The 25,516-nt window shown below is 41.6% G+C and overlaps 1 protein-coding gene across 1 annotated transcript; it reads left to right on the top strand.

The window, feature by feature from the left end:
• The first annotated feature begins 877 nt into the window (after positions 1-877).
• On the top strand, positions 878-25,516 carry LOC122740015 (cocaine esterase-like). Its single transcript, XM_043981785.1, has 13 exons — positions 878-947; positions 4,067-4,271; positions 6,115-6,253; positions 7,921-8,054; positions 10,162-10,315; positions 11,460-11,564; positions 12,252-12,350; positions 14,475-14,615; positions 15,864-15,938; positions 18,154-18,301; positions 22,768-22,890; positions 24,361-24,439; positions 25,333-25,516. The coding sequence occupies exons 1-13, from the start codon at positions 878-880 to the stop codon at positions 25,514-25,516; spliced, it is 1,656 nt and encodes a 551-aa protein (XP_043837720.1).

Here is a 25,516-nt window from a genome sequence, read left to right on the forward strand (position 1 = left end):
AAAAACAAAAAGTTGAAAACTATCTTTACATGTAACTGAAAAAAAAATAAAATGCTATTAATATTGAAGAAAAAAAATGTGTGTCATGCAATCCCAAAGAACTAATGATGAAACACACTATCCACATCCAAAGAAAGAACTGATATTGATGGAACACAGACTGAAACATGCCATTTTTTACTTTCTTTCATTTTTTCCCCTTTATTCGTTTTCTTATACAAAATGACTAATATGGTAATGTTTTACAAAATTGTGCATGGACAATTCACATCTAATTGCTTACTACATCAGGGAGAGGGGAAGGGGAGAAAGGGGAGGGAGGAGGGATAAAATTTGGAACTCAGAACTATAAATTAAAATGTTTATTATTTTTTAAAAAGAGTGTGATGGACTAATGTGCAAATATGTTTAACATGATTGTAATGTATAACCTATAACAGATTGGTTGCTGTCTTGTGAAAGAGAGAGGGAAGGAAGGAGAAAAATTTGGAACTCAAAATATTATAAAAATTAATGTTGAAAAGTATCTTTCCATGTAATTGTAAAAAATAAAATAAAATACTATTTTTAAAAAAAGAGTGTCATGGGTACATCTTTTCTTTTTCTTTTTCTTTCCAGAGAACTTGTTATTAAACATTTACAATCATGTATCACTGCTGTGAATGGATGGATTTTCTGACTTGTCTTTAGCCTTTCAATCCAATGTTTTTTTTTCTTTTCAAGCAGCCCTAAGACAAATTCTGACAAGGAAGTTCATGAAGTAATACTTAGCCCATTTGCCTTGGAGTGCCCTTTGATCCAGTTTTTTTTTTTTTTCAATAAAAGCCCTGGCCCTCGATCTGATTAGGCATAACTAGAAGGCTGTGCAGAGGGAAGGATGTGGAAGACTTCCCTGCTGCCCAAAGTTCTGAGTTTGGGGGTTCTGGGCCTCCTGATTCCAGCCCAAGGTAAGCCGCTCCACCAGACTGAACCAGAGGAAGGGATGATTTCTGGGAGTACATGGGAGGAGTCCTTTGATTTTCCTACTGGGGATATGGGGCTTGTGCATGTTCTCTTCTCTTGTCACCCTCACTGATTGTTCGGGAGGGTGGGCTGGTGGTGGTGGTGAGGGGTTATTGCTAGTTTAATTTTAAGGGGCCAAACTAAGTTTCCTGCTGAGAAATTGATGCTCTCTATGTGTGTGTGATGTACAAAAACTCTTCTTATCAGCCACTGGTAGGGTGTGGCAATAGGGAAAGCTGAGTCATTTCCAAGGAGGTAGAGAAGGGTGAGAATTAGAGGGTGGGGTGAGAAGGATCTTTTGAGAGACTGGAAATGTGACTCCTATATTTGCATGAGAAAATGTGGTGCAACATATTTATTTATTTTCATCCTGTTAAACCACTGTTACTATAGAGGAGAAACTTAAACCCTAATATATATATATATATATATATATATATATATATATATATATGACACTCCCATGGTATAGAAATCTATCTTACTGTACAGGAAAGTAGAAGGGGAAGGGCATAAGAAAAGAGGGGTGAGTGATAGAAGGGAGGGCAGATTTGGGGAGGGGGGTAGCCAGAAGCAAAACACTTTTGAGGAGAGATGGGGTGAAAGGAGAGAGAAAATAGAATAAGCATGGGGGGATAGGATGGAGGGAAATACAGTTAGCAATAGTAAGTGAAAAAAATTTTGAAGCAGGTTTCTCTAAAAAAGGCTTCATTTCTCAAACATATAGAGCATTGAGTCAAATTTATAAAAATAAGAGCCATTCCCCAAATGATAAATGATAAAAATATATGAAAACTTTTCAAATGAAGTAACCAAAGCTATCTATACTGATATTTTAAAAATGCTCTAACTCACTATTGATAAAGAGAGATGCAAATCAAAGTAATTCTGAGGTGCTACCTCCTATTAGATTGACTAATAGTACAGAAGAGGAAAATGACAGAAACTGGAGGGGATATAGGAAAAATGAGATGTTAATGCACTGTTGGTGGAGTTGTAAACTGATTCAACCATTCTGTAGAGCCTTTGGAACTATGCCCAAAGGGATATGAAACCATGCATACTCTTTGACCTAGCAATACCACTACTAGGTCTGCATCCAAAAAGAGATAAAAAAGGAGAAGGACCTATATATACAAAAATATTTATAACAGCTCTTTTTTGGCGGCAAAGAACTGGAAATTAAGGGAATGCCCATCAATTGGGGATTTGCTGAACAAATAGTGGCATTTTTTTAAAATGGTAGAATACTATTGTGCTATAAGAAATGATGAGCAGGATGCTCTCAGAAGAACCTGGAAAGACTTCCATGAACTGATGCAAAGTGCAATGTACTGTGCACAAAGTAACAGCAATATTATAAAATGATCAGCTGTGAATGACTTAGCTATTCTCAGCAATACAATGATGCAAGAGAACTCTGAAGGACTTATGATAAAAAAAATGTTATTCATCCCCAGATAAAGAACTGATGGTGTCTGAATCTAGATAGATGTATAATAATTTTTACTTTTTTGTTTGAGTTTTTTTATGTTTTTTTCCCATGACATGACTAATATGGAAAAATGTTTTGCATGACTACATATATATAACCTATATAGAATTGCTTGCTTTCTCAATGTGGGGGTAGGGCATGGGAAGATGGAGAAGGGGAGAGAATTGGAGCTCAAAGTTTTAAAAACACATGTTAAAATTGGTTTTTATGTAATTGGGGAGAAATAAAATACTAAATAATTTTTTAAATGCAAAAAAGAAAAAAAATAAAGCCATTCCCATGCATTTCATATTGGACTATACTTTGATCTCCTTTGATTAAAGGGGAGTGCTAGTGTTTCAGAGGAGCTCCTGACTCTTGTACTTCTGATTCAGGCAGACTGTGCCCTCACAGCTGTGCAGTCTGTAGCTCTTGAACTCTGGGATGGAGAACTGTGAGAATTCTAATACAATTCAAGGACCATTGACGTCAACGCCTTTCTCCCATTTAATGAAAGAAATGAAACAGTTTTAGGAAAGGGGAAGGAACTGTAACAAGTCCACAAGGCAGTAATTGGGAGAACTGTGATTTGTACCCCTATCCTGCAAGCCCAAACCCAGGACTCTGTGTACACAGCCTTATCCATACAATCTTCATATTTGATGTGTTCAGTCATTTCTCAGTTATGACTAACTCTTTGAGATCCCATTTGAGGTTTTCTTGGCAAAGATACTGGAGTGGTTTGCCATTTCCTTCTCCAGATCATTTTACAGATGAGAAAACTGAAGCAAACAGGATTAAGTGACTTGCTCAGAGTCACACAGCTAGTAAGGCTTTGAGGCTGGATTTGAACTCAGGGAGATGAGTCTTCACAACACATACCATAGACCAGTGGCACTACTCTCTATAAGCTTTTCATGCCCTGCCCTCTCCTGTCTCCCTTCTTTGGCTACTGTCTTTCCCATGTCCAGAACACATTTCCCTCAGTCTAGTTCTGCTGAAGGCCCTTGATTAAAGATGCAGCTTGGGTGCTGCCACTTGCTGTAGAACTTTTCCTGATTCTCCCCATATCTTTTCATAGCTCTTTGGTAGGACCTCTCCTTTATACCTCTCCCTTATATTCCTAGTTATTGGTGCATAGGTCATTCTTCTCTAGGAGTATGTAAATTGGTGCCTTTTTAGCCTCAATTCAGAGCTGAGGGCATTGCCCATAGTAGATGCTCATTAAGTCTTTGTTCAATTGGATAATGCATGGCACTGATTTTTAGCTCTGTGCTTTCCTAAGCTGGACTGGGGGTGGGATTGTTGGAGAGCATTTACTTCGATCTTGAGATTCAGGATCCCCAAAGTTGGACAGCTCCTGAGTCAGTGCCAGAGCTGTCTAAAAGTGCAAATGGTCCTTCTCTAGACTGAGTTTCCCATCACTGGAGCTCTTTAAGGGAGATGAAAAGAATCATGGCAGAAATAGGAGGAGGTCTGTGTTTCCATCTAATGAAAAAATGGCGGCGCTGGGGGTGGTAGTTGGGGGTATTTGGACATCAGTTAAGCCCTCTGTCTGTCTCTGAGGATTTCTTTCCCTTTTGTTTTCAGGGCATAATACTGATGACCTCATCAAGACCACTGAGTCTGGACAGATCCAAGGGACCCACATCAGTATCAAGGGGACTGACAAAGGTGTCAATGTTTTCCTGGGAATCCCTTTTGCCAAACCTCCTGTTGGGGACCTGAGGTTTTCTCCTCCACAACCGTCAGATTCATGGAGCAATGTGAGAGATGCGACATCTCACCCATCCATGTAAGCAGCTTTCTTTATTATTCTCTTTCCAATGAGCACAGGGCTCTATCTTGTCTTATTCATAATTTTGTCTCTGTGTGCTTTGCACACAGTAAGCATTTGATAAATATTTGTTGAGGAAATGAATGTTCCCTATTTTCTACTGGGCAGTGAAGCCACAAATAATTGATTAATTATAATAGTTCACATTTATTTGGACTTTAGAGAACAGCAGACCAGAAAAACACTGTGAGGTAGTTAGTACACATATTGCTATGGATAGAAAAAATAAGGCTAACAGAGATTAGAGGCAGTTAGTTGACTCAGTGGATAGAATGCTGGTCCTGGAGTCAGAAAGAACTATATTCATATCTGGCCCCTGGGCAAGTCACTTAACCCCATTTGCCTCAGTCTCCTCATCTATAAAATGAGCTGGAGAAGGAAATGGAAAACCAGTGCAGGATCTTTTCCAAGAGAATCCCACAGTGTCCTGAAGCATCAGATATGATTGAACAAAATTAGAGATTAAGTGACTCACCCAAGATTATAAATTTAGTAAAAGGCCCATTTTGATTCCATTAGATCAAAAGTTTGTATACAAACAAAGCCAATGCAACCATGATTAGAAGGAGAGCAGAAAGCTGGGAAACAATTTTTACAGCCAGGGTTTATGATAAAGGCCTCATTTGTAAAATATATAGAGAACTGAATCAAATTTATATCAATACATATCATTCCCCAATAGAGAAATGGTCAAAGGATATGGATAGGCAGTTTTCAGATAAAGAAATTAAAGCGATCTATAGCCTTATGAAAAAATCTTCTCAATCACAATTTATTAGAGAAATTGAAATTAAAACTACTCTGAGGTACCACTTCACACCTATCAGATTGACTAAATGACAAAAAATGATAAATGTTGGAGAAGATGTGGGAAAATTGGAACACTAATGCTTTGTTGGTAAGGTTGTGAACGGATCCAATCATTCTGGAGAGTTATTTGGAATTATGCCCAAAGGGCTATAGAACTGTGCATACCCTTTGACCCAGCAATATCACCACTAGGTCTATATCTCAAAGAGATCATAGAAAAGGGGAAAGGACCCACATGTAGAAAAATATTTATAATAGTTCTTTTTGTGGTGACAAAGAATTAGAAATTGGGAGGATGCCCACCAACTGGGAAATGGCTGAACAAGTTGTGGTACATGAATGTAATGGACTACTATTGTGCTATAATAAATAATGAGAAGACAGATTTCAGAAAAACCTGAAAAGACTTAAGTGAACTGAAGGTGAGTGAAGTGAGCAGAACCAGGAGAACATTGTACAAAGTAAGAGCAACATTTTGTGATGATCAGCTGTGATAGACTTGCCTCTTCTCAGCAATACAATGATCCAAGACAATTCCAAAGGACTCATGATGGGAAATGCTCTCCAAATCCAGAAAAAGAAATATGGAGTTTGAATACAGATCAAAGAATACCATTTTCATGTTATTTGTCGTTATTTTTTCCTTTCTTGAGGTTTTTTTCATTTTGTTCTGCTTCTTTTTTCACCACATGATTAAAATGGAAATATGTATAACATGATTGTATATCTGTAACCTATATCAGATTGCTTGTTGTCCTGTGGAGTAGGGAGGGAAATGGAGGGATAAAAGTTTGGAACTCAAAATATTTTAAAAAGGAATTTGAAAACTATCTTTACATGTAAGTAGACAAAATAAAATATTATTAAGATAGAAAAAAGGTTATTGCTAGGGTCAAAGGAGATTATGTTTGTACAATGCTTTGCAAACCTCAAAGCACTATATCATCCCCATGTGATTCTATTCAGATCAGGTATCTCTTGTGTTTTCCAGGTGTTTCCAGGATGTCACTGTCCTAGAAAAACTGTTGAATCTCATGAAAATACCTATCCCTCTTACCAGCCCTTCTGAAGACTGTTTGTACCTCAATATCTACACTCCTGAGCATGCAAAGGAGGGAGCCCTATTGCCAGTAAGCCAGATCTCTGTAACTTCCACAGTGTGGGATGAGAATCCTAGGGCATTAGAACTGGATGGGACCTCAGAGGTCTCCTTGTCCCCCCCGTAGGGGAGCAGTCCTCCTGTAAATATCTCTGACAAATCATCTAGCCTTCCCTGCAGTCCTCCAGGTCAGGAAGCTCACTGCTTCTCAAGGCAATTCACTCCACTAGTGGGCAGCAGCTCACATTGTTAGCAAATCCTTGTTTCTATCAGGATGGAATCTGCCTCCTTATGACTTCAGGGCATCTAGGTGGCACAGTGGAGATAGTGCTGTGTTGGAGTCTGGAAGACTCATTTAGAGTTGGACATGACTGAAAATGACTGAAATACCTTCTGGGAGTTAGTTCCATGATGTGGAATGGTATCAATTTCTGCTAAAGGTTATGATTGCAAAAGGACCAGAGCAAAGCATGGATCAGGTGTGACCTTTAGAACACATCTTCATCCTGTCCAGACCCATCACTTCATTGTTGAAGGGAGCTTCCCTGTGTGGAAACTCTCTTTGTTGATGAAGACAGGAACTTCTTTTGTAACTTAGAGTCTTGGAGTCATCTGGTGTGCTGAGATGCTAAGTAACTTCTTTGGGGTCACATAGCTCCTGTGTCCAAGGCAGAATTGGAATTCAGTCCATCTCCCTCCAAGGCTAACCCTTTATCATCTAGACCAGACTTCCTTTCTTAAAATAAATGATAGGGAATCATGACTCTTTCACCTGTTTTGGGGGGGGGCAAGGATCCTATCAAAGATGTTTTGCTCTGTGTGTATCTGTGGCAGCAGTAGGACCTCAGGGAAATGATTTATACCAGGAAGATTCCAAGGGGGATCTGATCTGCGTCCAAATCAGGCCAAGTGGGCTCTTCTTTGAGAGTAGCTCTCATATGTGAGAAAATAATTATTAGTAATGGATTTCTAGGAGAAACCCAGACATTAGTTTTTGCTGCTCTTTCCCTCTCATACCAATAACCTGCCTGGGCACCTTAACAAAAGGAATGAGGATTTATTCTTCTGATTAGCTAGGGGAAGACACTCCTAGAGCAGGAATACACCCTCTCTAAGACCACCTCTCAATTCATGTCAATCAATGGAGCCGAGTGATGCTAACCAATTAGCTTAGATCAATGTATTGTGATCCTCCTCTACCAAAAGAGGATAAAAAGACTGGACCACAAGAAGCTTGGTCTCTTTTATTCTCAACATGCCCTCTCCTCCCTCTGTTGCTGCTCGCCCTCTTGGCTCAATATGCTTGGTATGTAATTGTTTAGGCGTATAAGCTTTTGGCTAGTGGGGAAGTCAATAAATACTTTAATAATATGTGATATTAAATAATATTAAGTAATAATAATAAGTGCTTACTGCCAAATTGTGCAATAGCTATTATATAAACAGCAATGAATAGAGCAGTAACAATAAACTTAGTACACCCAGTCTAGTCCCTAAATAATTTAAATAACACAGATGTATATCCTGTGTACTCTTGATAGATAGTATATTGATAAGAAGTGATTTCATTCACAGTTAGAGCTACTTTATCATGGGTCCCAAGATAACAAAATACAATATTTTTCTTTTGAACAAGAGAGTTGTAGAACCCTGGTTGGTGGGGTTTCCTGAAAGGAAAACAATGTCTGATTCTTGCAGGTGATGGTGTGGATCCATGGTGGTGGTTTTGTCTTGGGCTCTGCCTCCACATATGATGGCTCAATGTTGTCTGCCTCCCAGAATGTGGTAGTGGTCATCATCCAGTACAGACTGGGCATCCTTGGATTCTTTAGGTGAGATTTGACCCCAGTGAAATGTAAGTACAAGTATTTCTTCACTGATGAACTTCCAGATCTCTGAGTGGTAGCAAGATGATAAACACAATGGAGTATTCTGAGGGGAATCTTGATAAATTCCTGATTAGACTCCACATCTCTTGCCTTGCCTTGCCTCCCCCACAAACTCATCATGATATAGTAAAAAACGCATTGGATTTGTAGTGAGAGGAACCAGTTTCCAATTATGGACCTACTTCTTATGACTAATAAATTCACCTCTCCTCCCTTGGCATCAGATTCTAATTTAGATAGACAGACAGACAGACTGACAGAGAGAGGGGTGGATGGATGGATGGAATGGTGGACTAACAGACAGATAGGCAGGTAGATAAAGCATTTATTAAGCACCAGGCACTGTTTGAAGTTCTGGGGATTACAAGACAAGAAAACAAGATGGTCCTATTGTGTTCACCTAACCTCTGCTTGCTGTATTGCATTGTAATAAAGCTCATGATTACACTGATTTTCCAATCCCATTTCCCTGTAATGTCTTCCTCTAAAGCTACCTCCCCCCTTCACTGTGCTCTCTGGAATGCCTGCTCCATAGATAACAAACTTGCTTTCATCCTCACTCTTTCCTTACCCCATCCATCTACTTGCACTCACTGAGTGATGACTTTTTTCTGATGACCCAGTTTTCCTGCTGACCATTTCCAGTACTATTTGCACGTTCACGCATACCTCCATCACAGGGATACCAAAATACTCCTTGTTTCCCACTCCCACTTCCAGACTCTGCCTCTACTACCATCACTCAGTAACTTCTGCTCCTTTGAGGTTCATTCAATCCATGTTTATCACCAAGATTCTAGCAGCTGTATTTACCATCCTCTAGGATGTTTTGCTTTTCTCAATGAGTTCAGTGCCTCATTTACAGTCTTTCTCTCCTCCCCAATTCCCACCTTCACACTAAGGAATGAAGTGTTTATATTGATGTTTCCTTAAACCTTCTAACCTTTCAGTTCCCCAGTGTATTCATTTCTCATAATCTCCTAACACCCTCGATTTTGCCATGACCCAGAAGTGTTCCACTTCTGTGCTTTGAAATTCTTCTACTTAGTTATACTTTATCATTCCACTAGACTCTTCTTTGTAATCCCTAATCCTGTTCTTCATCCTCAACTTGATTTTCACTCGCCCTACCCGGCAGTTCTTTCTCAAGCCTTCACCCCTGACTGGTTATATATACTCTCTTCCTTTCTGCATCTTAACCCCCCATTGAACCACTTCATCTCTACACTTAATCCTTAGCCTCTCTCAAATTTTCCCCTGCCAACACTCAGCCTTGGATTACTTCCATCATCCACCCCTTTTGCTATTCTTTGAATACTACTGAATGAATCTAGAGAAAATCATGAAACCATGTTGCTTGGGTCCATACAAATTAATGTTACATAGTCTTAACCTAGTCCTTACTGTGGCAAGGCAATCCTTTGGATCTTCCCTAATCAATTCACTCACCAGTGACTTCTCCTCTCCTCACCATTTTAACTCAGAACTTTACTTTATATTTTTCTGGGAAAAAACTTAATGCCATCCACTGAGCTCCCTCATGTCCCCTCCTCCTTATCTCACATTGTTCGAATGCCTTCTGTCACTATCTCCTCCTTCACCTCTGTCATACATGAAGAGAAGGACCTTTTCCTCAATAAGGCTAAGTTTTCTACACCCACAAATGATCCCATTACATCTGTTCTTCTCCAGAATATTGCCTTTTCTTTCATTCTCACTTATACTATTCTTTAATCTTTCTATCTTTCTCCCCTCTTTTCTCTTCTCCTGTCCCTCCTCCTCCTCCTCCTCCTCCTCCTCTATCCTTTATAATAGGGTCTTATTTTATCCTTGCAACAATTCTAAGAGTTGCACGCTATTATTATTCCCATTTGATAGATGAGGTAACTGAGGCAGAGGTCTAAGTGACACAGTCACACAGCCTGTAGGTGAACACTGGTCTTGCTTGGTCTAGGCCCAGGAGTCTATCCATTGCATCATCTAGCTTGTATTCCTATGAGGCTGGTGCTCTTCTTCAGCATTCTCAAACCTTGTCTAATATGTCTTCCAGCACTGGGGATGCTCATGCCCCTGGCAACTGGGGTTACCTGGATCAGGTGGCTGCCCTGAGGTGGGTCCAGAGGAACATAGCTCACTTTGGAGGAGATCCTGACTGTGTGACCATCTTTGGAGAGTCTGCTGGGGGAACTAGCGTTTCCTCACATGTAGGTAGCAAAAAATGACCCCTGCCTGGAAGGGGCCCTCTTGTGGCCAAACCCAAGATCTAGTCTCACAGACCAGAGCTGTTCTTCCTCTTCTCTTATCCTCCCCCATCTTACAACTATTGGGGGGTGATGACTTCTTTCTCTAAGACTGCCCCCTGCCCTTGCCTTTCATTTGGAGATCCTACTACACTCCCCTGCCCTACTCCCAACTGATTATCTTGTCCCTTCTTCCTCTTACTTTACTGGAGACAGAAAATGAGTTATCCCTTTTTAAAGGCTTACTAACAACTTTGAGTAAGAGAAAAATAAGTGTCTGGTGTAATGGTGAAGTAATTCAAGGCCCAATGGATCCCCAATTTCTCCACTGAAGTACATCTCTCCCTAATACTGCTTGGAGTCTGTCCGCAACTCCCCAGGTGATCTTTTTGACTAACAGTGGCTGCAGATCTGCTCTCTCCATCCTCTGCTGATGAGCTTCTCAAAGCTTAGCATGGCTGGCCCTCATAGGACAGACATAAAATCCATCAAGGGCCTGAGAGGCAAAGACCTTCTGGCTTGGTAAGCTCTCCTTCCTAAAAGACTTTGTCTACCACTAACATGGCCACTGGGCTATGATTAGGCACGGGAGGAAGACTTCAGTGGAAGAATAATATTTAAAAATAATAGCTAATGGAAAGTGAGAAATCCCCATGGCATAGGGAAAAACTGTTGGATTTGAAGTCATTTATCCTAACAAGGACCCTGGGCTTTCTCATAATCAATAAACAAACAATAACCAATAATCAGTAAACCATATAACCTTATAAGGAGGCAGGGCATAGGAACAGCATTGCTGGGTTACAGCACAGCACAGGCATCTTATCATACCTTGTTACCTAACCACCCAGAGAGTCCTAGACCTTGACCAAGGCTACTTAGCCCTTGTTACTTATCTAACTATCTTTGGTTGTGCCAAAGGGCCCAAAGGCCAGGGTCCCACATAGAAGCTGCTGATTTGTGACTGTCTTATATGGTTATGTTATGGGTAAATAAGAGTCCTGGCTTTCAGACTCAGTCTCCTGTCTCTCTGCTGAGCCAGGAGTATCTGGGCTTCCCCATAACTGCTTCCCCTTCTCCCTCAACTCAATGTGGTTTTGTTCCTCAGATTCTGTCCCCCATGTCCAAAGGCTTGTTCCACAGGGCGATCATGGAGAGTGGTGTGGCCATCCTCCCGGGCATGATTACTTCCAGCCCAGAAATGCTTGTAAATGTAAGTTCCTTTTTCTCTGGTCTCTACAATTGGTCTTATCCTTCCTTAAGTTTTAATTCCCTTCTTGGGACTTCAGTTTCTTCCTCTGTAAAAATGCATTAGGTTAGTTGGTTTTTAATGTCCCTTCTATCTCCAAAATCTATTTTCCAACACTCCTGAAAAGCAGCAGGAGTTCTTTGAGGGTGCCCAGGTACAGGTTAGATGAAATGATGGTGTGAGGTCCCTTCTTCCTCTATAGTTCTATCATTGTCTGACTTATCCAAGGTCACACAATGAGTTGGTTCTCTGAGCTAGGACCAGAGCTGAGGGATCTTTGAAGCCAAAGTAAGGGCTCTTTCAACACATCCCAGACTCCTTTGTGTGTCCTTCATAGATATTTAGGTCTCTTCTCCCTGAGAAAACTCCTCAGGAGCAGGGATTATGTCTTTGTAATCTACCCCTGCCTATGCCTGCCCCTACTGCCTGGTACTGAGCCCTGTATATAGTAGGCTCATAATTGGGGGACTTGGCCCCTTAGGCAGCCAGACATATTCCAGCTTGGTCTCTTTTTTGTCATGACTGCAATATCACCTATAGAAATGATCCTTTTTTGGGTGCCTGATGAATACCAGAGGATTCCTCTGTTGTGATGCAGGCCAGGGGGGTCCTCTATGAGAATATTAACTCTTTGTGGGTACCTCTTTGCAGGTTGTTGCCAATCTGTCTGCTTGTGAGAGACACAGTTCTGCTTCCATGGTTCAGTGCCTCAGAAACAAAACTGAGGAGGAGATCATGGCCATTGGCAAGGTATGTAAGCTGAGCAGGAAGGGTAACAGTACCAACTAGCACTGCCAAACTACCTTAGGGCAGGGCCAGAAACCAACCTTGATGCCCTTTCTTCACACCTTCAGTTGGTGGGCATTGAGGTAAAGATCTTGTGTTTTTCAACCTGATTTGACAACAGTTTCCTCATCTGGAAAATGAGGGGGTTGGACCATATGGTCCTCTAAAATACCTTCCAGTTCTAAATCTACAATCTCATGAATATCCTTTGCCAAAGCAACAAGTACCCGGGAGGTCTAGTTTCATTGTGTCCATAGTAGATGTCAAGGAGTTGGGAGAATAAGATTCCTGACTGTCAATCTAATTCAAGCCTAGAATTCAGAGCACTGAACAATTTGGTGCCTCCATGCCTTTCTTGTCTTATCCCTTAGCACTTTATGCTCCAGCCAAACTAGTCTCTCCTCAGTTTTCTAAATGTTCCCAATAATCTCTTACCTCCATCCCTTTGCTCAGACTATGTCTTATGTCTGTGAAGTCCTTCTTATTGTCATACTGGTTGACACAGTGCCTTTCTCATAATAATCCATGAAGGAAGGAAGTACAAGAATCATTATTCCCATTTATAGATGAGCAAACCTCTAAGGAGATGGCTCAGTGGATAGAGCACTAGACCTGGAGTCAGGAAGTCCTGGCTTCAAATACAGCCTCAGACACCTATTAGCTGTGTGACCTTGGAAAAGTTACTTAACCAGTTTGCTTTAAACTACTGAAGAAGGAAATGTCAAACCAGTACATGATCTTCTCCAAGAAATTGCCTAGATGGTTCATGGGGTCCTGAAGAGTCAGACATGATTGAACAAGAACAACAAATCCCCGAAGATCATGCAGGTGGTGACTTATCCACTTATCCAGTATCACACAGTAAATACACATCAGACTTGGGATTCAAGCCCAGGTACCTCCCAATTTTCAACACAGTGTTCCTTCCTCCTCCACCCTGCTCCCTCTCATAACAGCTCTTTCTTGGAATCCTCCCCATCTTTTAAAGCCCAATCCCAATGCCCCTTTTTAGGAAGCTTGATGGGAAAAATGTTGACAATAATTGAGTCCAATGCACTCATTGTATAGGGGAGAAAACTGAAACCCAGAGGGATGTAATTTGCTGAAAATTCTGAGCCCACAATAGAATCCAGATTGATTGACTTTTAGGCCAGGGCTCTCCTGCTTATTCCAGCAGTTCCACAGCAGCTTCTGTGTCTGACCTGGGGAGACACAGAGTATAGAGAAAGGATAGGTTCATGATGGAAGTTGCCTTCCTGGGGGAGTGGGATTTATGGAGCACACAGGTAACAGAACCCAAGTACACAGGGGGAGTCCCAAGCATGTGCCTGGGAAGTCTGAGGGAGGGAAGGGCCCTTTTGGCTGCTGTATGAGAGAAGGCTTTGTGGAAGTTGTGGCTTATAAGTTGGCTCTTGAAGGAAGTATAGAACTTGAACAGGTAGCACTGGGGAACAGGCCTTTCTAGCCATGAGAGATCAGAGTGAGCCAGGGCTGAAAAGAAGGAAAATGTCACTGATATTCAGTGGAGATCTGGGAATCCATTACTGGTGAAACTAAGGTATTTGACAACATCAGAGTCTGAGTAGGATGAGATGAGGCTGGAAAGGTAGGGTGATAGAGGCCTGGGGCAAAAGAGAGGACTCTGAATGGCAGACTGGGGTATAGGAGTTTTCTCTTTGGGTAATGGGGAGGTATGGGACCATTTTTTTAAATGCAGGAGAGTGTTATAATCAGATCTAAGATGAAGAAGGGATGTGTGGGTGTATGTGATAAATTAGAGGGAGCAACAGGGAGGCCAGTTTGGATACTGTTGCAAGAATCTACCTAAGTGTGGTCAGCTAAGTACTGTAGTGGATAGAGTACTGACCCCCGAATTAGGAGGACCTGAGTTCAAATCTCACCTCAGACACTTCCTAGCTGTGTGACCCAGCTTGTGTCCGAAAAAAGAGTGCAGGTAAGTGATAAAGAATGTCTAAAATAGATTGGCAATAATGAGAACAATGAGAATGATGAGAAAAGGATAGTGGGAAGGAGATTGTGGAGATAAACTTACCTTTTCTTTTCTTTCTTTTCTGCTTCTTTCTTTAGCATTTCCCAATAATTCCTGGTGTAGTTGATGGGCAGTTCTTTCCCAAACACCCTGAAGAGTTGCTGGCTTCAGGAGAGTTTCACCATGTCCCTTCCATCATTGGTGTCAACAACCATGAGTATGGTTGGCTTATTCCTGCGGTAAGATACTAAGATTTTCTACTTTGTGCCATCTTCTTTATGACCTCCACAGTTTATGCTTCTCCAAGGAATCACAGACTTTTAGAGCTGGACAGGTCCTTGGAGGCCATGAGGTCTAGCCCAGAGTTGAAGGAGAATCCCTTCTATAACTCACTGGACAAATGGACATCCAGTCTCTCCAAGGACCCTGAGGCAGTGCATTCCACTTTGAGACAGCTCCAGCTGCTGGGCATGGTATCATTTCTGCAAATCCAAATGGACTTCTTTTTTACACTTCTACCTGTTGTTCCTTGTTCTGCCTTAGAGCAAATGGCCCAAGTTAAATGCCTGCTCCAAGTGATGCTGGTTAAAACTGGTTAAAGACAATGATCATGTCTCCCCTGCCCTCAGGTTTTTTCTTTGACTAGCTAAGCAAGTTCCTTGAACTCATCCCTATATGGAAAGAATATGAGCCCCTTCTCCAGCTTCTCTATTTTCTGACTCAACTGTAGTTCCCAGAACTGAACAAAAGATTCCAGATACACAGTCATGTCCTCCAAATCACAGGAGTGAGGGGGGCAGCACCCCCATGATCTGGAGCATCCATGTAAAATGTTTTGGCCTTCCCTTCATGTCAGCAAAGAAGACTGAATTATTTTGGTAGGAAGAGACAAAATATTTTGATATTATACAATACTATACAGATATTTTATGTCTGGTTTTTAAAACTTTTTCTCTGTTGTCTGCTGGCCATTCCATGTCATCTGTGGCTTCCACAAAAATCCCCCCCAAATTCCCATCTAATTTCTTATGCCAACCCACAACACGCCAAAACCACAATGGGGAAAGTTGTGATGTGGAAGGGATAACTGTAGTCTCCCCAGAGGTAGAGTACAAAGGGACTATCACCTCCTTTTTCTTGAAAACTATGCCTCTCTTAACACAATTCACCATCATGTTGCTTTTTAACTTCAGTAAGATTTAGTAAGTATCAGTCATTGTCCAAGACCAGTGGTCATTATGAAGAAACCATGACCCCTGTTTATTGTTTATTAGGCATCACCCCCTATTTTGCTGGCCATTTTGTAAAATACCTTGAGAGTTGTTCAGTGTATATTAGGCATTATTCCGTAATAACTAAACAAATCCATGGTACTAGCTCCCCCCTAAAGGGTAAGATGACTTCCTTGGATTAGATATTTTAAAAAAATACATATATTTCATAAAGTTCTAAAGTATGCTCACATTGCACCAATTTTGTCTACACAGGAAACGGGCATGGCTGGATTTAAGCAAGCCATGGATATAAAAAGTATCCAATCATTCCTGCAGAATCCACTGTGGGTAAGATACCAGTTAATAAAACTTTTTTTTTTAAATAAGCACCTATTAGGTAGCAGGCATTGGGCTGGGCACAGGGACAAAGCTAAATAGTCCCTGCCCTCAAGGAGCTTACATTCTATGAGGGAGATGACTTGCACGTACAGAGGTATATGGTAAATCTCAGAGGAGGGGTAAGGCACTAGCAGCTGGAGGAGGGGGGAACCAAGACAGATGTTCTATAGAAGGTGCTGTTTGATCTGACTCTTGTCAATTCAAAGGCATGGGGATGAGAGATGGAATGTGGAGTACAAGGAGCCAGAAGGTTGGCATAACTGGACCACAGAGTGTGAGTAGGGTAATAATATATATTAAGACTGGATGGGGCCAGTTTGTTAAAAGCTTTAAATACCAAACAGAAGAGTATATTTAATCCCAGAGGAATTGGGGATCTGCTAGAATTTACTTAGTTGGTGCAGTGGAGTAAAATGGTCAGATCTGTTCTTGGAAAATCATTTTGGTAGATGAGTGGAAGATAGATTGGAGTGGGGAGAGATCTATGGCAGAGACATCAATTAGGAGGCTATTGAAATAGTCTAGGAGAGATCCTTCCTAGAAGATCTTTTCACCTTCTGACTTTCTTCTGTCCCAGAGCTGGAAGGGACCTCATCTAATTCTATCCTTTCCTTGAGCCCAACATCCCTTCTACACCATCCCCCACCAGGAGCTGTCTATTATCTTCCTGAGGAATTTAACTCCTGGTGGGGAGGTGGTACAGGGATCTATTGGGACCCAGGACCTATGATTGGCAGGCAAACTTATGTGGGTTTATTCCTTTTTGTTTAGCCAATGAGTCATGTCTGACTCTTTGTGACCCCTATTGATGTTTTTTTCAATAATGTACAATTTTCTTGTATTTTTATTTATTTTAAAAAATATTTCTGAATTACATTTTTAGTTCAGTATTTTATTATTTTCCAGTTACATATAAGGATACTTTTCAACATTCGTTTTCATAGGATTTTAGTTTCCAGTTTTTTCTTACCCTCTCTTCCTTCCCAAGACAGAAATCAATCTAATATGGGTTATATATGTGCGATCACATTAAACATATTTCTGCATTAGTCATATTGTGAAAGAAGAGTCAGAGCACAAGGGAAAAACCTCTAAAAAGAAGGAAAAAAGCAGCTCAAAAGTCGAAACAATATGGTTCAATCCACATTAATAAACCACAGTTCTTTTTTCTGGATGTCGGGAACATTTTCTATCATGAAGTTCTTTGAAATTGTTTTGGACCATTGCATTGCTAAAAAGAGCCAAGTCTATCACCATTGTTCATTACGGAATTTTGCTGTTACCATGTACAATGTGCTCCTGGTTCTGCTCCTCTCAGTCAGCATCAGTTCATGTTAAGTGCTTCCAGGTTTCTCTGAACTCCTCCTGCTCATCATTACTTTTCACATTGATTTTGAAAACTTTGTGTTCTAAATTTTCTTCCTTTCTCTCTCCTTGTCCCTCCCTGTGAAATTCAGCAATTCAGTATAAGTCATCCACGTGCAAAACATCTTCTCATTAGTCAGGTTGTGGAAGAAAATACTTTTAGAAAGAGAATCTAACAAATAAAATTATACTTCAATCTGTATTCAGATACCATCAGTTCTTTCTCTGTTGATGGTCTGCATTTTTCATTTGTCCTTCTGATACAATCCTGCTCATCATTTCTTTCATAGTTACTGTTGCTAACTGTATTGCCCTCCATCTTGATGGGGTTTTCCTGGCAAAGACATTCCAGTGGTTTGCTATCTCCTATAGCTCATTTTATGGATGAGGAACTGATACAGACAAGGTTAAGGGACTTGCCCAGTGTCACATAGCTAATTCATGTCAGAGTTCAGATTTGAACACAGGCCCTACTTACTCTAAGGCCAGAGTTTTATTCACTGGGTAACCTAGCTCTCTTGCTTAATTCTTATTTATTATTATTATTATTTTATTTTTTGTGGGGCAATGGGGGTTAAGTAACTTGCCCAGGGTCACACAGCTAGTAAGTGTCAAGTGTCTGAGGCTGGATTTGAACTCAGGTACTCCTGAATTCAGGGCCAATGCTTTAATCACTGCACCACCTAGCTACCCCCTCTCTCTTGCTTAATTCTTACAATCAATCTACAAACATTCCCAAACAACCCACTGCTAGGTAAGCTCATTTTTCTGTTACTGTCTCCCCTTTTGTCTGCTATAGGGTATTCCTCCTAAGCTTGGGCATTTCATGATGGAAGAATATTTAAAAGATATTGAAGACTCTGAAGAAGTTAGAGCTCAATTCCAGGAAATGATGGGTGATTTTATCATTGTTATGCCTTCCCTCAAAGTGGCCAAATATCAGCACAGTGAGTATGGTAGTGACCCTTTTCAGAATCAATGTAAGAATGTCTTGTCCCTAGGGTGGTGTGTTTATGTTACCAACACAGTCATTCACCTTCCTTCTTCCTTCCTACCCTTACCTAACTACAACCAAGGTGAACTCAGTGACCGTTCTCTACTACTACTGCTACTACTGGTACTACTAGTACTAGTACTCCTCCTCCTCCTCCTCAGTATTGCTATAAGCATATATTCTTTTTGTAATCATAAAAGTATTTTTTATTTTTCAGTTACATTTTTTGGCAACATTTATTTTATTTTTCCCAGTTACATGTAAGGGTAGTTTTCAACATTCATTTTCAAAAGATTTAGAGTTCCAAATTTTTCTCCCTCTCTCCCTCCCTTTCCTCCCCCCTCCACAAGACAGCAACCAGGTAATATGTGTACAATCCACTAGTGCTCTTTTCGTCAGTTCTTTCTATGGGGGTGGATAGTAAGCTTCATCATTAGTCCCTTGGGATTGTCTTGGATCATTGCATTGCTGAGAGTGGTTAAGTCATTCACAGTTGCTCATTGAATAACACTGCTGTCACTGTGCACAATGTCCTCCCAGCTCTCCTCACTTCACTATACATCAGTTCATGAGTCTTTCCAGGTTTTTCTGGGATCATCCTGTCTGTCATTTCCTATAGCACAAGACCATTCCACCACAATCATATACCACAGCTTCTTCCATCATTCCTCAATTGATGGACATTCCCTTGGTTCTCAATTCTTAGCCACCACAAAGAGTTGCTATAAATATTTTTGTACAATTTCCCCCCTTCTCTTTTTTATGATTACTATTGTTAACTGTTTCCCTTCCCTCCTATTCCCTTCCCCATGATATTTATTATATTATCCATCTTCTTTCATACTATCCTTCTTCAAAAGGGATTTGCTTCTGTCTGTCCCCTCCCCCAATCTGCCCTCCCTTCTTTTGCCCCTCTCTCTTTATCCCCTTCCCCTTCTATTTTCCTGCAGGGTTAGAGATTACTCCACACAATTGAGTGTGTATGTTATTCCCTCCTTGAGCCAATTCTGATGAGATTGATGTCTCTGAGCCAATTCTGATGAGTGTTAGGCTCATTTACTGCCCAGATTAAATAAATTACTCCACCCATTTGGGTGTGTGTGTTAATCCCTCCTTGAGGCAACTCTAATGAGTTTAAGGTCTTTCAACCTTTTCTGATGAGTGTAAAATTCATTTATTGCCCTGCTCCTCCCCCATCTCTTCCCCCATTCCATAAGCCTTTTCCTGTTTCTTTCATGTAGGATTTCACCACTGCCCTTCCCCCTCCTCCAACACATTCCCCTCCCCACTCAATTTTACCCTAAAGATGTAATCATGGGGCAGCTAGGTGACAGAGTGGACAAAGCATCCACCCTGGACCCAGGGGGATCCCAGCCAAAACCCGGCCTCAGACACAAGACAGTCTCCCACTGCGCAACCCCAGGTATGTCCCCCATCTCCAATTTTTTATGGTTCTCTAGGGTCTTGTATTTGAAAGTCAAATTTGACATTCAGTTCAGGTCTTTTCATCATGAATACATGAAACTCCTCTTTTTCATTAAAGTCCCACTTTTTCCTCTGAAAGATTATCATCAGTTTTGCTGGGTAGGTGATTCTTGGTTGTAATCCCAATTCCTTTGCCCTCTGGAATATCATATTCCATGCCCTCTGGTCCTTTTAATGTAGAAGCTGCTAGATCTTGTGCTATCCTGACTGGGGCTCCATAGTACTTGAATTCTTTCTTTTTGGTAGCTTGCAGTATTTTCTCCTTGACCTGAGAGCTCTGGAATTTGGCTATAATATTCCTAGGAGTTTTCCTTTTGGGATCTCTTTCAGGAGGTGATCTGTGAATTCTTTCAATTTCTATTTTATCTTCTGCTTCCAGAATATCAGGGCAATTTCCCCTCACAATTTCTTGGAAGATGATGTCTAAGCTCTTTCCTTGATCATGGTTTTCAGGGAGACCAATAATTTTCAAATTACCTCTCCTGGACTTATTTTCCAGTTTTTCCCAGAAGATATTTCACATTACCCTCTATTTTTTTTATTTATTTGGATTTGCTTTATTGTATCTTGGTTTCTCATAAAGTCATTGGCTTCCGTTTGTTCAATCCTAATTCTTAGGCAATTATTTCCATCAGAGAGCTTTTGTACTTCCTTTTCCACTTGACCAACTTGACTTTTCAAGCTGTTGAGTTTTTTCTCATGTCTTTCCTGCATCACCCTCATTTCTCTTTCCATTTTTCCTCTACCTCTCTAACTTTATCTTCAAAGTCCTTTTTTTGAGCACCTGTATGGCCTGAAACTAATTATTATTTTTCTTGGAAGCTTTAGATATAGGAGCTCTGACATTGACATCTTCCTCTGAGGGTGCACATTGATCTTCCTTGTCACTGAAGAAACTTTCTATGGTCCTCACTTTTCTCTATCTGCTCATCTTGCCTTTCTTTTACTTGACTTTTAACTCCTTAAGGTGGGGTAATGTTTCCAGGCTGCAGTATCCTAAGCTTAAGAAGTCCCAGGTAGTATGATTTAAGGAGGATCAGGTTCTTCACACACCTGGCTTATTCCCTGGTCTGTAGATGACCCCAGACCAACTTGCTAATCAACCAGCTTTGTGTGTTGTGGTTGTCAGCTTTGATGAGCCTGTGCCCCTCCCCCACCTGGGCCACTGCTACTCAAGCCTACCTCCTGGTTCCCAGCAGGGGTGAAAAACCCAGGTTCTGCCTCAGCACCGGAATAGACCCCTGCAGTCTCCCCCCTGCCCAGGGCTCAGCCCTCTCACCAGACTGTGAGCTTAGTTCCAGACAACACTGGTGCTTCAGCTGATTCACAGGCTCTGGGGGTCTCCTTCTCTGGTGAGGCCTTCCTGGGACTGGATCTGTGTCAGGGTGACTGTGGGGTTGGGCTCCACTCCTGTCTCAGGACAGCAGCTCCCTCCTTCTGACCTTCCAAGCTGTTCTTGGTTAGAAGATGATTTCAACACATTCTTCTGTAGATTTTGCTGCTTCAGGCATTGTCCTATGGCATTATTTCGGTATTTTTTGGAGTGATCATATCATGAGTTCAAGAGCTCACTGCCTTTCCTCTGCCATCTTGGCCTCCAGTTACATTTAAAGATAGTTTTCAGCATCTGTTTTTATAACATTTTGAGTTCCAAATTTTTCTCCCTCACTGCCTTCCCTCCACCCTTTCCAAGACAAAATGTAATCTGATATATAATTTATACATGTACAATCACATTAAACCTATTTCTGCATTGGTCACGTTGTGAAAGAAGAATCTGCATCTTTTGATATAATCATATGATTTTGGTTAGTTTTGTTATTGATGTGGTAGATTATGTTGATAATTTTCCTAATGTTGAACCAGTCCTGCATTCCTGCTATAAATCCCGCCTGGTCATAGTGTATATCCTGAGGATGAATTTCTGTAATCTCCTTGCTCATATTTTGTTTAAGATTTTTGCATCAATATTAATTAGGGAAATTGGTCTATAATTTCCTTTCTCTGTTTTGGCTCTTTTGGATTTAGGTATCAATATCATATTTGTGTCATAAAAAGAATTCGGTAGAACTCCTTAACCTATTTTTTCCAAATAATTTATATAGTAGTGAAATTAATTGATTTTTAAATGTTTGTTAGAATTCACTTGTGAAGCCATCTGGCCCTGGAGATTTTTTCTTACAGAGCCCATTGATGGCTTGTTCAGTAGCTTTTTCTAAAATGGGGCTTTTCAGGTCTTTTATTTCCTCTTCTGTTAATCTGGGAAATTTATATTTTTGTAAATATTCATCCATTTTGTTTAGATCGTCAAATTTCTTGTTACAAAGTTGGGAAAAAACAGCTCTTATACCCTCTATGTATACACCTTTTATCTGCTGAAATATAGATACAGTTCTCAAGAGTTATAAGTATCATCTTCCCATGTAGGGATGTAAACAGTTTAACCTTATTGAATAACTTTTTCCCCTATTTTCCTTTTTTTTGCTTCTCTTAAGTCTTTGGAGATCAAATTTTCTTTTCAGCTCTGGTCTTTTCATCAGGAAAGTTTGAAAGTCCCCTATTTCATTGAATGTCCATCTTTTCCCCTGAAAGACAATGCTCAATTTTGCTCTGGGTAGTTAATTCTTGGTTGGAATCCAAGGTCCTTTGCCTTCTGGAATATCATATTCCAAGACCTGAGATTCTTTAATGTTGAAGCTGCCAGGTCCTGTGTAATCTTGACTGTGGCTTATGGTTGGGAGCTTGTCCTGTCTCCCAACCTCACTCTGGGCCACTATTTGTTAAGGGGCTGCCCTTTAGGATCTTGCCAGTCAATGGTCAGCTACCATCACTCTCCCACCCCATAGGAGGGAATCTGGCCAGGGACCCATGGCACGTTGCCCTGTCCTGTGTTGAAGATATCAGTAACTGTGGGCATTTCTCATGTTTGCCTAGGTCCCAGCTCTCCAGTCTACTTTTATGAATTTCAGCACCGTCCAAGCATATTTAAGGATGTCAGGCCAGATTTTGTGAAAGCAGACCATGGTGACGAAATGCCTTTTGTCTTTGGAGCTCCTTGTAAGCAGGGGAGACTGGATGGGGAGGGAAGCAGTGGCTTGGGTGGGGGATCAGGGGTGGCACAATCCCTGGGGCAGCAATTTGCCATCTCCATCATCTAACTTACTCTGACATTAAAATAAATAATTATGCTTTTTCTATCCACAAAGCACATTCCCATACATCATCTCATTTAATAAAGATAACAACAATAGCTAGAAGTAGTTAGCATTCATATACTGCTTGAAGGTTCACAAAAAGCTTTGTATATGTCACTCTCTTGTGACAGCCTCATATCAGCCCTGTGAAGTAGGTGCTGTTCTCATCCCCATTTTACAGATCAAGAAACTGAGGCTGAGGATGGCATGAGCTCAGATCCTGACTCAGACACTTGGCTAGCTCTGCAGGAGTCACAGAGCTAGTCAAGTGTCTTAGTAGGGATCTGAACTCAAATCCTCCCAGCTCCATATCCTGCCCTCACTCCACTTAGCTGCTCTTTGAGTCTCCCAAAGACCCTGTGAGGGTGGGAGTGTGGGCAAGGGAGAGATGGTTGTCATCACTGTTGTGTATAAGAGAAAACTGAAGCTCAGAGAGATTATCTAACATCACAGAGTTAGCAGGACTAACCCCAAATCCAGTCTTCTTTCTGCCCCACCACCTTCCCTTAGGAAGCACTGAATAGAACCCCAGCTTCCTGACAAGAGTTGTTTGGTTTTTATTTTTTATTCTTTCTATTTGCATCTCCAACACTTAGCCCAGTGCCAGGGATAGAGGAGGCAACTCGTAGTTACCTGGTTGACTGAGTGATGAAGGTATCAGCCTTGGAAGTCCCCTAAATCATGATTAAGCACAGCCTATATGCAGAGCACTCTGTTCAACTTTGGGGAAGACAAAGATAAATAAATCACAGTCTCTGACTTCCTGGGGTTTACTCCCCAGAAGGGAAGATGAGGCAGGAATGCAGAAAATACATTTCCATATGTGAATGGACCTGTGACCTCAGCACTGCCCTCATCTTCTCCTCTGGTATAGACCCTCAGCTGTTACACCTTCTCATCCTGTGTGATTCTTGTCCTTGTGCCTCCATAAATCCTCCACTGAGGATCTGCCCAATATGCTAGAAGCCTCCCCTTCCCCTTTCCCTTTCCCCTCCCCTACACCCTTCCCTTCCCTTCCCTTCCCTTCCCTTCCCTTCCCTTCCCTTCCCTTCCCTTCCCTTCCCTTCCCTTCCCTTCCCTTCCCTTCCCTTCCCTTCCCTTCCCTTCCCTTCCCTTCCCTTCCCTTCCCTTCCCTTCCCTTCCCTTCCCTTCCCTTCCCTTCCCTTCCCTTCCCTTCCCTTCCCTTCCCTTCCCTTCCCTTCCCTTCCCTTCCCTTCCCTTCCCTTCCCTTCCCTTCCCTTCCCTTCCCTTCCCTTCCCTTCCCTTCCCTTCCCTTCCCTTCCCTTCCCTTCCCATCTGCATTTGACCTTATCCTTTCGTTTTCTCTTCCTAGTCTTATGGGAGGAAACAGAAGAGGAAAAGCTCCTGAGCCACAGGATAATGAGCTACTGGGCAAACTTTGCCCGCCATGGGTGAGAATGTTGTCCCTTGGTTTCCAGACAGTTTCCCTGTAGGACTGTGCTTGTTCCTAGTGATATAAAGGTTCTCCACTGACAAAGAAGTTACTTAATTGAAATTGCTTCAGTAAAATAGAGCTAGAGGCAAGGTCTGCTGAGCAATCTTACCTTTTCCTCAAGTCCCTCAAGTCTGGGAGAGCCGTTGCCCTGGTTGACACCCTCCACATGGGCATCTTGAAAGGAACACAAGAAAGATTAGTAAATTTCGTGACCTCCTCCATCCCCTGGAGTCTCAGGGACCTCTTTTCCCCCTTGGGACACATCAAAACAGGATGTAGTGGCACTGGCTTGGATTTGGAGGCCAGTGTTGTTGTCCAGTCACTTCAGTCATGTCTGACTCTTTGTGTCCCCATTTGGAGTTTTCTTGGCAGAGACACTGGAGTGGTTTGCCATTTGTCTGCTCATTTGTCAGATGAGGAAATTGAGGCAAACAGGATTAAGTGACTTGCCCAGGGTCACAGAGCTAGTAAGGATCTGAGAGTGGATTTGAACTCAAATCTCCCTGACTCCAGGCCTGGTGCTCTAGCCACTGCACCACCTAGCTGCTCTAGTGATATGGAGTCCAGTGAGATGAGTTCAAATCCTGACTTGGCTATTCAGTCCCTATGTGAATCCTTTCACTCTTGGGACCTACCTCAGATGCATTAGAAAGATGCAACATGAAATATGAAAATCAAATTGCTTTGGGATGAGTGAATAAGTCCTCTCTGTGGCTGCCACCACTGTCAGCTGACCCCTACCTTAGGGCCTCATCCTTGGCTCTCAGGCTGACCTGATGGTAGCTTGCTAGACTTGCCAATAGAATGAATGGTACCTTTCTTTTCTAAACATTTGTTTTTACCCCTCAGAGACCCAAATGGTGCAAACCTCTTACACTGGCCAGTCTATGACCAGAAGGAAGAATACCTACAACTGAATTTGCAGTTGTCTGTGGGAAAGAGTCTGAAGGGGAATAAGTTGGAATTCTGGACTGAAACTATGCCTCAGAAGATGAAGGAATCAGAGCCTGAAAAAGCCCGGGTGGAGTTGTGA

Source organism: Dromiciops gliroides, chromosome 2 (genome assembly GCF_019393635.1).
Source record: "Dromiciops gliroides isolate mDroGli1 chromosome 2, mDroGli1.pri, whole genome shotgun sequence".
Classification (NCBI taxonomy): Eukaryota; Metazoa; Chordata; class Mammalia; order Microbiotheria; family Microbiotheriidae; genus Dromiciops; species Dromiciops gliroides.